The 12,742-nt window shown below is 38.2% G+C and overlaps 1 protein-coding gene across 1 annotated transcript; it reads left to right on the forward strand.

Annotated features, from left to right (window-relative positions):
• The first annotated feature begins 10,062 nt into the window (after positions 1–10,062).
• On the forward strand, positions 10,063–11,513 carry LOC135231869 (olfactory receptor 5J3-like). The gene has a single exon (XM_064289067.1). It carries the CDS (start codon positions 10,575–10,577, stop codon positions 11,511–11,513), a length of 939 nt encoding a protein of 312 aa, XP_064145137.1. The 5' UTR covers positions 10,063–10,574.
• Positions 11,514–12,742: the final 1,229 nt, after the last annotated feature.

Here is a 12,742-nt window from a genome sequence, read left to right on the forward strand (position 1 = left end):
AAGGATGATTCTTGGTTCTGTGACACCTGGAGTAGCAGCCATCAAGGAATCTGCTAATTCTCGGTGTCAGTTTTGGCAGCCTGATTCAGAAAATTGGGGGCGGAGGGGCAAGACAATACTGGAGTTTGTTAGCCACTTCCACCCTCTCTTCTCAGGTAAACTTGTCTGCTGTTTCTTCACTGAGTCCCATTCTCCCTTCCAGGTCTCTATTCACCACTATATAAGAATGATAAGCCTATGTCTGGCAAATTTTACCTGGAATTTACTAATCACAGGAACTGCTATCGTAGGATTTTCTGTAGGATAGGAGTTGTACTGCCTTGAGCAAAGGGATTCAGATCTCACTACCAAGTCTACCACTCTGACGCCTTCAATGTTTTCCTAGGAAGCATACTAGTGTGTATTGAGTCAATCTCCTTTTTCACTGTCACTTACTACCTCCCTCTAAAATATCCGGATTGTTCTATTCCTCCCATCCTTCTTGCGTGAAGAAGAGTACCTATGACTTGCTCTGAACATCTTAGTGTGTACATTTGAGACACCTCCCTCCTAAGCAGACAAGAAGCAAAGGTATGTGGACACAGTGATATAAGTTTGGATTGATGTTAGGTTTAGTGCGTTCTCCGCAGTTCTGTAACTTTTAAAAAACTCAATGTATTTTTCAGTCTACTCAGTTTCAGTGCCTATTTGAAAAACCAAACCTATTTGTAGACAATTTACTAAGGAAAACACATAACAAACAAGTGATACAGCGGTAGCACTTAAAACAGCAAAAGGCCATGTTTTCGTGCTGTTAATGCTCATCTTAAAACTAGTCCCAGTTTGTCAGTTATTGCATGCTTCACACTTACACTAAGTGTATTTATTTCTTAGCAAATATTTGTACACAAAGAACATTTGTTATTAACCAAATATTGCATAGGACATATTACAATAAAAAAAATCATCTTTTGATGCATAAAATTCAAATTCACTAGATGTCCTGAAAGCTCTAACCTGAGTCAATTCATTTCAGTGATGCTGATGATGAGGTTTTCAGATATTCCCAACCTTCTGTTCACTTGGAGTATCCAAATGCCACCAGCAGCTCATACAAATCAAGTAGATTTGGGGCAGATACTCAGATAAAAGAACATAATGACCCCCGTAAGGGCCCAGGGAACCCCAGTTAATAAAGGAGATACTATCTGTGGTATACGTGAAGGGATTAGCTATACGCGGCCATAGGAGTGTCTACAGTCAGAAGCCATGGATCATGAGAAATGACCAGGATCCAGGTGATAATCTCAGTGGGGGACAATTTTTACCCACTTGCCTTTAATAAAAAATTGGATTTTCTTCTCCCAAATTATTGCTTCTCTTTCTTTGGTAGGAAGAATTTATGGTTGTTCTCCCCCTTCACAGTGTCCCCTGAGGAAGTAGGGCATAACTGGTTGATTATGTGAAACTATCTGAGAGGCTTAATAAAAATTGTCTTGTTGTGGTTTCTAATTAACTAGGATGCCTTACACATTCCCCAGAGAGAAAAGATGAGGGGCAATTCCAGGGGAAAAAAAAAAAAAAAAAAACCCTGTAGATGATCCGTACCGTCCCATGGAGACCTGCGTGACGGAAAGATACTTCACTCTTACTGTTAAAGTTACCATGGCAGTGGGGGAGATGTCAGTGCAATTCCATTAAAATTGGAATAGCTGCGAAGTCACGGCAAAAGTGTAATTGACATTATCATCATTTGTATACGTATGTGTGTACTTATTCTTTTTGAGCTTCTTTACATTTCTTGATCTGAATTTACACATTTCACCAAATTTGGAAAATGATATGCTGTCATGTTTTCAAATATATTTTCACATATGTGTTATAGCCACCTCAGACTTTCCAGATTACGATTTTATCTCATCATCTTAACATGACTATTGTGCTTTACTTGTCCCACCCCACCTCATGTCAAACCAAAATCAAACTTATTGTCATAGAGTCAATTCCCACTCATGGCGATCTCATGTGTTATAGAGGAGAACCGTCCCATAGGATTTTCTCGGTTATAATCTTTATGGAAACAGGTCACCAGTCATTTTTCTGCAATGCCACTGGGTGGGTTTGAGCCACCAACTTTAGGTTATTAATTGAGCCCAAGCCATTTGCACCACCCAAGGACCAATAAAATTATTTCTTCTCTTACATAACAAGTCCTGCGCTGCCGGTGAAGTTGTGTGTGTGTGTGTGTGTGTGTGCGTGTGGTGAAAATATATGTAACAAAACATCTACAATCACTACGTGTACAATTCAGTGACGTTGATTACATTCTTGAAATTGTGCAATTATTCTCATTAGTTATCCATTTCCAAATCATTCTGTCACCATTAACATAAACTCAGTGCCTCCTAAACAAATCTGCCCCCTTCCCTTCTACCCCTGTTAACCACTAATAATCTTTTGTTTCCATATATTTACTTATTTCATGTAACTGAGAACTTACAGTATTTGTCCTTTTGCAACTGATTTAATTCACTCAGCATGATGTTTTCAAAGTTTATTCACGCAGTGGCATGCATCAGAATTTCATTTTTCTTTGTGGCTGAGTAGTGTTCCATTGCATTTATATACTCCATTTTGTTTATCCATTCAACTGTTGATGGATATTTCATCTTTTGGCTATTGTGAATGGTGCTGCAATGGACATTAGTATTCAGGTTTCTATTTGCATTCTTCCTTCCATTTGTTCTGGGTATGTACCTAGGATTGGGATTGTTGGGTCATATAGTAGTTCCCCCCACGTGTCTGTCAGTTTGTAGTACTGTGGGGGCTCGTGTGTTGCTGTGATGCTGGAAGCTATGCCACCGGTATTCAGATACCAGCAGGGTCACCTACGGAGGACAGGTTTCAGCTGAGCTTTCAGACTAAGACAGTCTAGGAAGAAGGACCCGGCAGTCTACTTCTGAAAAGCATTAGCCAGTGAAAACCTTATGACCAGCAATGGAACATTGTCTGATATAGTGCTGGAAGATGAGCTCCCCAGGTTGGAAGGCACTCAAAAGATGATTGGGGAAGAGCTGTGTCCTTAAAGTAGAGTCGACCTTAATGATGTGGGTGGAGTAAAGCTTCTGGGACCTTCATTTGCTGATGTGGCATGACTCAAAATGAGAAGAAACAGCTGCAAACAGCCATTAATAATTGGACCTTGGAATATACGAAATATGAATCTAGGAGAATTGGAAATCATCAAAAATGAAATGGAATGCATAAACGTCGATATCCTAGGCATAAGTGAGCTGAAATGGACTGGTATTGGCCATTTTGAATTGGACAGTCGTATAGTCTACTATGCTGGGAATGACAACTCAAAGAGAAAAGTGTAGCATTCATTGTTAAAAAGAACGTTTCAAAATCTATTCTGAAGTACAATGCTGTCAATGATAGGATAATATCCATACTCCTACAAGGAAGACCAGTTAATATGACTATTATTCAAATTTACACGCCAGCCACTAGGGGCAAAGATGAAGAAATAGAAGATTTTCATCAGCTGCTGAAGTCTGAAATTGATCAAACATGCAATCAAGATGCATTGATAAATACTGGCGATTAGAATGCAAAAGTTGGAAACAAAGAAGAAGGATCAGTATTTGGAAAATATGGCCTTGGTGATAGAAACAATGCCAGAGACCAGATGATAGAATTTTGCAGGACCAATGATCTCTTCATTGCAAATACCTTCTTTCACGAACATAAACGGAGACAATACACATGGACCTCGCCAGATGGAACACACAGAAACCAAATTGACTACATCCGTGGGAAGAGACAATGGAAAAGCTCAATATCTTCAGTCAGAACAAGGCCAGGGTCCAACTGTGCAACAGACCATCAATTGCTCATATGCAAGTTCAAGCTGAAACTGGAGAAAATCAGAACAAGTCCACGAGAGCCAAAATATGACCTTGGGTATATCCCACCTGAATTTAGAGACCATCTGAAGAATAGATTTGACACATTGAACACAGACGAGTTGTGGAATGACATCGAGGACATCATCCATGAAGAAAGCAAGAGGTCACTGAAAACACAGGAAAGAAAGAAAAGACCAAGATGGATGTCAGAGGAGACTCTGAAACTTACTCTTGAGCACTGAGCAGCTAAAGCAAAAGGAAGAATTGATGAAGTAAAAGAATTGAACAGAAGATTTCAAAGGGCTTCTCAAGAAAACAAAGTAAAGTATTCTAATGACATGTGCAAAGAGCTGGAGATGGAAAACCAAAACGGAAGAACACACTCGGCCTTTCTCAGGCTGAAAGAACTGAAGAAAAAATTCAAGCCTCGAGTTGCAATAGTGAAGGATTGTATGGGGAAAATATTAAATGATGCAGGAAGCATCAAAAGAAGATGGAAGGAATACACAGAGTCATTATACCAAAAAGAATTAGTTGATATTCAACCATTTCAAGAGGTGGCATATGATCAGGAACCGATGGTACTGAAGGAAGAAGTCCAAGCTGCTCTGAAGGCATTGGCAAAAAACAAGGCTCCAGGACTTGGTGGAATATCAATTGAGATGTTTCAAGAAACAGATGCAGCGCTGGAGGTGCTCACTCTTCTATGCCAAGAAATATGGAAGACAGCTTCCTGGCCAATGGACTCGAAGAGATCCATATTTATGCCTATTCCCAAGAAAGGGGATCCAACCGAATGTGGAAATTATAGAACAATATCATTAATATCACACGGGAGCAAAATTTTGCTGAAGATCATTCAAAAACGGCTACAGCAGTATATCAACAGGGAACTGCCAGAAGTCCAGGCTGGTTTCAGAAGAGAACATGGAACCAGGAATATCACTGCTGATGTCAGATGGATCCTGGCTGAAAGCAGAGAATACCAGAAGGATGTTTACCTGTGTTTTATTGACTCTGCAAAGGCATTCGACTGTGTGGATCATAACAAATTATGGATCACACTGCGAAGAATGGGAAATTCCAGAACACTTAATTGTGCTCATGAGGAACTTTTACATGGATCAAGAGGCAGTTGTTTAGACAGAACAAGGGGATACTGATTGGTTTAAAGTCAGGAAAGGTGTGTGTCAGGGTTGTATTCTTTCACCATACTTTTTTAATCTGTATGCTGAACAAATAATACAAGAAGCTGGACTATATGAAGAAGAACAGGGCATCAGCTTTGGAGGAAGACTCATTAACAACCTGCGTTATGCAGATGACACAACCTTGCTTGCTGAAGGTGAAGAGGACTTGAAGCACTTACTAATGAAGATCAAAGACCACAGCCTTCAGTATGGATTACATCTCAACGTAAAGAAAACAAAATCCTCACATTTGGACCAATGAGCAACATCATGATAAATGGAGAAAAAATTGAAGTTGTCAAGGATTTCATTTTACTTGGATCCACAATCAACAGCCATGGAAGCAGCAGTCGAGAAATCAAAAGACGCATTGCATTGGGCAAATCTGCTGCAAAGGACCTCTTTAAAGTGTTGAAGAGCAAAGATGTCACCCTGAAGACAAATGGGCGCCTGACCCAAACTGTGGTATTTTCAATCACATCCTATGCATGTGAAAGCTGGACAATGAATAAGAAAGACTGAAGAAGAGTTGACGCCTTTGAATTGTGGTGTTGGCGAAGAATATTGAATACACCATGGACTGCCAAAAGAACAAACAAATCTGTCTTGGAAGAAGTGTGGCCACAATGCTCCTTAGAGGCAAGGATGGCGAGACTGCCTCTTATGTACTTCGGACATTTTATCAGGAGGGATCAGTCCCTGGAGAAGGATATCATGCTTGGCAGAGTACAGGGTCAGCGGAGAAGAGGAAGACCCTCAACAAGGTGGATTGACACAGTGGCTGCAACAATGAGCTCAAGCATAACAACAATTGTAAGAATGGCTCAGGACCAGGCGGTGTTTCGTTCTGTTGTGCATAGGGTCGCTATGAGTCAGAACCGACTCGACGGCACCTAACAACAACAACAACGTAGTAGTTCTACATTTACAATCCACCATGTGTCTGTCAGTTTGGCTCACTGTGGTGGCTCGTGTGTTTCTGTGATACTGGAAGCTTTGCCACACATATTTCAAATACGAGCAGGATCACTGTTGGTCGACAAGTTTCTGCTGAGCTTCCAGACTAAGACAGATTAGGAAGAAGGACATGGCTGTTTAGTTCTGAAAAAACTCTCCAGTGAAAAGCTTGTGAATAGGAGCAGAAAAGTGTCTGCTGTCGTGCTGGAAGATGAGCCCCTCAGGTTGGAAGAAACTCAAAATACAACTGGGGAAGAGCTGTCCCCTCAAAGTAGAGTTGAACTTAATGACGCGGATAGAGTAAAGCTTTTGTGACCTCATTTGCTAATGTGGCACAACTCCAAATAAGAAAAAACAGCTGCAAACATTCATTAATAATGGAAATGTGGAATGTACGAAGTACAAACCTAGGAAAATTGGAAATCATCAAAAATGAAATAGAACATATAAAAATTGATATCCTAGGCACTTGAAATAAAAAAAAAAAAAAACCTGTTATCGTCAAGTTGATTCTAACTCATAGCAGCCTTATAGTGACCTGAAGTGGACTGTTATCGGCCATTTTGAATCAGACAATTATATGGTCTACTATGCCTGGAAGGATAAATTGAAAAGGAATGGCATCACCTTTATCATCAAAAAGAACATTTCAAGATCTATCCTGAAGTAAAACGTTATCAGTGATAGCATAATACCCAGACACCTTAGGAGGAAGACCAGTTAATATAATTATTATTCAAATTTATGCACCAACCACTAAGGTCAAAGATGAAGAAATTGAAGATTTTTACCAACTTCGGCAGTCTGAAATTGATCAAATATGCAATCAAGATATATTTATAATCACTGGCAATTGGAATGCAAAAATTAGGAACAAAGAAGAAAGATTGGCAGGTGAAAAATATGGCCTTGGAGACAAAGACAATGCTGAGACTGCATGATAGAATTTTACAAGATCAATGACTTCTTTATCACAAATACCTTTATTCAACAAAATAAACAGTGACTGTATACGAGGACCTTGCCAGGTGGAATACACAAGAATCAAATTGAGTGCGACTGTGGAAAGAGAATGGAAAAGCTCAGTAATACCAGTCAGGACGAGGCAGGGGCCGACTATGGCAAAAAAAAAAAAAAAAGTACAGGCCCTCAATTGCTCTTAAGCAAGGTGAAGTTGAAGAAAATTAAAACAAGTACAGGAGTGTCAAAGTACGGCCTCAATTATATCCCTCCTGAATTTAGAGACTACCTTCAGAAAAGATTTCGTGCATTGAACACTAATATTCAAAGACCAGACAAGTTATGGAATGACATCAAGGACATCAGGCATGAAGAAAACAGAAGGTCATTAAAAAGACAGAAAGAAAAAAAGACCAAAATGGCTGTCAGAAAAGACTCTGAAAGTTGCTCTTAAACTCACAGTAGCTAAAGCGAACAGAAGAAATGAAGTGACGTTCTCATTGTAGTTTTGATTTGCATCTCTCTAATGGCTTTTTTTTCTTTTAATGGCTAAAGAAAGGAGCCCTGGTTTCTCAATAGTTAAAGTGCTAGGGTGCTAACATTAAAGGTCGGTGTTTTTAACCCACCAGCAGCTCCGCAGAAGATGTAGCAGTCTTTTTCCGTTAAGATTTCAGCCTTGGAAACACTATGGGGCAGTTCTGTTCTGTTTTACAGTGTTGCTATGATTCAGAATCGACTCCATGACAATGGTTTTAATGGTTAATGAAGTTGAGCGTCTTATCTTTGTTTGTTGGCTATTTGATATCCTTTTTAACGAATTGTCTGTTCTAATCCTTTGCCCAATTTTTTATTGTTTTTCTTTTTAGTGTTAAGTTGGAGAATTTTTTTTCTTTATATATATACTTTGGATATTAGGCCCTCATCAGATATGTGTTTCCTGAAAATTTTCTTCTAATCAAAAGCAGAGTTATTAAAATCTAAAATGCCAGTTACAGAGATTGAAAAAAGCCTTCAGGCAATGCACATATTAGTTTATTTTTACATCTTTCTCATTTTTTTTCTTCCAGAAGGGTCTTCCTTTATCTGTTGTGATTTACCTATCAACTTGTAAGATGCTCCATAATTTTAAAACACCATTTTTAGATATTGTCAAATATGTGTTCTGGGAAGTCAATTTTTCTAAAAATAAATCCCCAGTGATGTTTTGTAACCCCTTCATCTTTAATGTGTAATAAAATGCCAAGAGTTTATCATCCCTCCATAATAATTTAATGAATATAAATATTGAATTTAAAACAGATTTCTAGCAGGATTCTTTCAAAACCCACACTGCACATTTAACTGAAAATAGAGTTACTCAACTCACAGAAAATCCTTTCCACGCTCTGTGTGTGTGTGTGTGTGTGTGTTGTTGTTTCTAAAGAAGTTTTTAAAAATGGAAACACCTGTCATGATTCCTTATGTGGCAAATGTGCATAAGGGCAAGGTTTAGCAAAAGCATAGTAATATATCTAACCATGTATTATTTAAGCAGTTCACAGGTTTATTGGCACAAATTGTTTCTGATTGTTGTTTTTGCTATATTTTACTGAATATAGGAATTCTCCCACCTACTGCTTGATGTTTTCCTCAACTTTTTAAAAAATTTTCTTTAATTGTACACTTTAGGGAGCTACCTCGTCCATGGGCAAGTATGAAATCCCAACGTTTCATATGTCACTGTGTAGCGGTTGCTCAGTGATTGCTCACTGGAGGCTGCTGTAGAAAGTATATAGCACTCTCCCTTCTATTCAAATTTGTCCTCTTAGAGGGCATAATTAAACGTGCTAAATTATTGTTATTTTCTGTTCGGTTAGTTATGTATCAACAACTAAGATTTACTTTCAATTATTTTACCTGGAATTCTGTTTAGCTTCTTACTATGTAAATATTTAATGATCCTTTCAGCTAATCTGAATTTCTTTTTCAGTAAAAGAGAAAAAGATAGACAAAAAACATGGAAACAGACATGAAGTTTCTAAAGCTAAAACTTTAAAACCTTTTGGTAAGTCATTTATTTTGTTAAAATGTTTCACTTTTTATTTAAATGTCCTCATATTTAGCAGATTAGTAATAAAATTTACATATTAAATCAGATAGTCAGATGAGGGTAAAGGATATAGAGGTTATTTAATGCAACTCAGCCTTCTACCACTCAATTACCTTTGTAACATTACCTCAAATGTGCAGCCCCAGGACAATGAATGCAATTAAACTTCTAAATTCCATTCAGAAATGCTATTTCCTTAATTATCCTCACAATAAAAGCTTCACAATAGATCCACTTTTCTTGAGAAATGTCACTCCATTGATTCTTTAAAAAGATGAGGCAGAGAGTCAGAAGAGCGCTCTAGCCAATGGAAATTTTTGCAGTGATGGAGTCGTGCTAGAACCTGTAACATTCAATATACCAAAACCAAACCCAAACCCAGTGCCATGGAGTCGATTCCGACTCATAACAACCCTATAGCGACCCTATAGGACAGAGCAGAACTGCCCCATAGAGTTCCCAAGGAGCGCCTGGCAGATTCGAACTGCCGACCTCTTGGCTAGCAGCCGTGGCACTGAACCACTACGCTAGCAGGTTTTCCCAAAACCCAGTATAGTGGTCACTAGTTACACATGGGTGGCACAGTTTCTAACGTGCGTCCCTGTGGCTACTGTATACCTGAAATAATAGTTCAAAGAACTGAATTCCACATAGGCAAGACACAGCTTTTTGTTCTGTGAGTATCAGAGCTGGATGATTCCACTGAGTGTCTCCATCACAGATGCTCCTGAGGAGGAATTGGGAGAAGACAGAGATTTCGGCACTTTTATGAACATCATAGGATCATCTGTGGAAATTAGGCCCTGTACCTCATAATCTAGGCTAGTTCTCTGGCTGTGTAATAGTGAGTCTGTAAATTCACTGCATAATCAATAACCCAAAACCCAGATCAATAACACATATGATTTTAGATCTTTTCATTTACTCAGTCTATAGACCAATTTGTAGAGAGCCCTGGTTGCGCAGTGGTTAAGAGGTGCAGCTGCTAACCAAAGGGTTGGCAGTTCAAACCCACCAGCAGCTTCTTGGAAATCCTGTGGGGCAGTTCTACTCTGTCCTAAATGGTCACTAAGAGTCACAGTCAACTCGAACGCAATGGGTTATATCCCAGTTAAGAGCTGAAAATAGAATTTAATTAACTTTACAGTTACTTTTCAGTTGCCACCAGTGTTCTTCATGCCAATACCATCTTTCTATTGAGTCAGACGCTTTAGTAACACATTAAAATTTTGTGAAATTCAAAATGCTTTTCCACATGTTTGCTCGTAAGACAGAAGCATAACTAACAATGTAAAAATTTTGAGACAATCTAGTCATGCTCTTAATATTATAAATGAGGAAATTTAGGTTTGGGAAAAAAATCATATTTATCCAAGACACAGCTATAGGAATGCTTCCAGCCGATGTTAATACATGCCAAATATGCCTGTATCCATAATAATACACTTTCCTTTTTCACACTAGATTTCAGGAAAAAAGAATTGACAAATGGCTGCAGAGAATTTGACAGTTATTACTGAGTTTATTCTTTTGGGACTGACGGATCAGGCTGTATTGAAAATTGTGCTTTTTGTGTTGTTCCTGGTGATTTATGCCATTACCTTGGTGGGGAATCTGGGCATGATCTTCTTAATCCACGTCACTCCCAAGCTCCACATACCCATGTATTTTTTCCTCAGTTGCCTTTCATTTGTAGATGCCTGTAATTCATCAGTTATTGCACCTAAAATGCTGATCAACTTCTTGGTTGTGAGGGAAACCATTTCGTTCTCCGCCTGTATAGTGCAGCATTTGTTTTTGGGGGCGTTCATTACCTCAGAAGGATTCTTACTTTCAGTGATGGCCTATGACCGTCATGTGGCCATTGCGAATCCTTTGCTTTATACAACAGCCATGTCTAAGAGAAAATGTGTAGGGTTGGTCGTTGGGTCTTGCACTGGTGGGATGATTAACTCATTGATACATACAACAAGTTTGGGGAGACTGTCTTTCTGTGGACCAAATGTTGTCAGTCACTTCTTCTGTGATGCTCTCACACTGCTAAAGCTGTTGTGTTCTGATACCTCCATGAATGAGTTGCTGCTGTTAATCTTCTCTGGAGTCATTGCCATGACCACCTTCTTGATTGTGATCGTTTCCTACATGTTCATCCTTGTTGCTATACTGAGGATCTGCTCAGCATCAGGCAGACGGAAAGCCTTCTCCACTTGTGCCTCTCACCTGACTGCTGTGACCATATTCTATGGTACCTTGAGCTTTAATTACATTCAGCCAAGCTCCCAGTATTCTACAGAACAAGAGAAGATAGTTTCTGTGTTCTATACACTAGTGATTCCCATGTTAAACCCATTGATTTATAGTCTGAGAAACAAGGAGGTGAAAGATGCTGTGAAAAGAGCCATAAAAATGAAATACTGCCCCTGTTAATTTCAAGTCAATTAAAAATTTTTTTTTTTTTTTTTTTTTTTAATGCATAGTACAAGGACCCTGGTGGCAAAATGATTAAGCCAGGGATGCTAAGCAAAAAGTATGTGGTTCAAACCCAGCAGCTGCTCCGTGGAAGAAAAGACCTGCTTATCTGCTCCCATAAAGATCACAGCCTAAGACACCCTATGAGACAGTTCTGCTCTGTCCTATAGGGTCGCTATGAATCAGAATCAACTGGATGTCATGCAACAAGAACAATGTTAATACTACAACATTCTACAGGTCAGTTCTCCATCTACGAATGTTCACATGAATTCAAAGAATTCTAGAGTTTCTAATTATTATACAACTTTTTTTTCTTAATATGAATTGTTCACCCAAAACACAAGCCTGAAAAGTGGAAGTGACTTTCTGCATAGCTGTGTTTTAGAAAATGGTAGCTTAAAATTCAGCTCTTCTAAGAATGTAGGCCATTAATATTTGAATCTACCAATCAATCCACTGAGTTAAGTGTATCATTTGTGATACGTGAAGAACTGAATACACACACATGCTAAGATTTAGAGATATATAGTTAGGTCTTTTTCTAAAAAAATCTTTTTTATATACTGAGAAAATTAAAATAATTTTATGCCTGATATTTTCCTTTATTTTTAAAACTTAAATCACAATTCAAACTTCTGTAAATCTTCATGTTAGCTAAAAAGGTGAATTTAATTTGAAACAAGATTTTCCTCTGTCCTTCCTCTTCTTAAACCTCAGTGCCCTCAGCAATAAAAGAGTTATTGTGGGAAAATCATTGTATTATATAATTCTCAGTTTGCAATAATATACTCTTACTAAGAAATTTACTTAACAAATTTAAATACATGTATGGAATGACCCCTAAAGTAATTATGGAGTAGGTAGAATTCAAAATCCTTCTTTTCTTTTAAAAATTTCATTAACCTCCTTTCAAACAATTAAATAATATATGCCTATCCAGCAATCTTTAAATCAGATGCTTCATGCTAACACCTGCCTAGAGCATCAATTTTGTAATGATGGGTTTCTTAATTGTATAGCTTTCTACCATTTTAGAAATGCTATTCTGTTACCAAACGTGCCATGGATAATATTTATATCTCAAATAAAAATGACTAATACCAGAAACATTTGTATGTATTTTGAAACCTCTCTTAATCACTGATACCTTGGAGACAATCTGAGGGGTTTCAAACTAGTAAGAA

This window comes from Loxodonta africana, chromosome 7, assembly GCF_030014295.1.
Source record: "Loxodonta africana isolate mLoxAfr1 chromosome 7, mLoxAfr1.hap2, whole genome shotgun sequence".
Classification (NCBI taxonomy): Eukaryota; Metazoa; Chordata; class Mammalia; order Proboscidea; family Elephantidae; genus Loxodonta; species Loxodonta africana.

What these genes read in the sequence shown, in the direction of transcription:
- LOC135231869 (XM_064289067.1), top strand. Translation starts at nt 10,575, where the DNA reads ATGGCTGCAGAGAATTTGACAGTTATTACTGAGTTTATTCTTTTGGGA.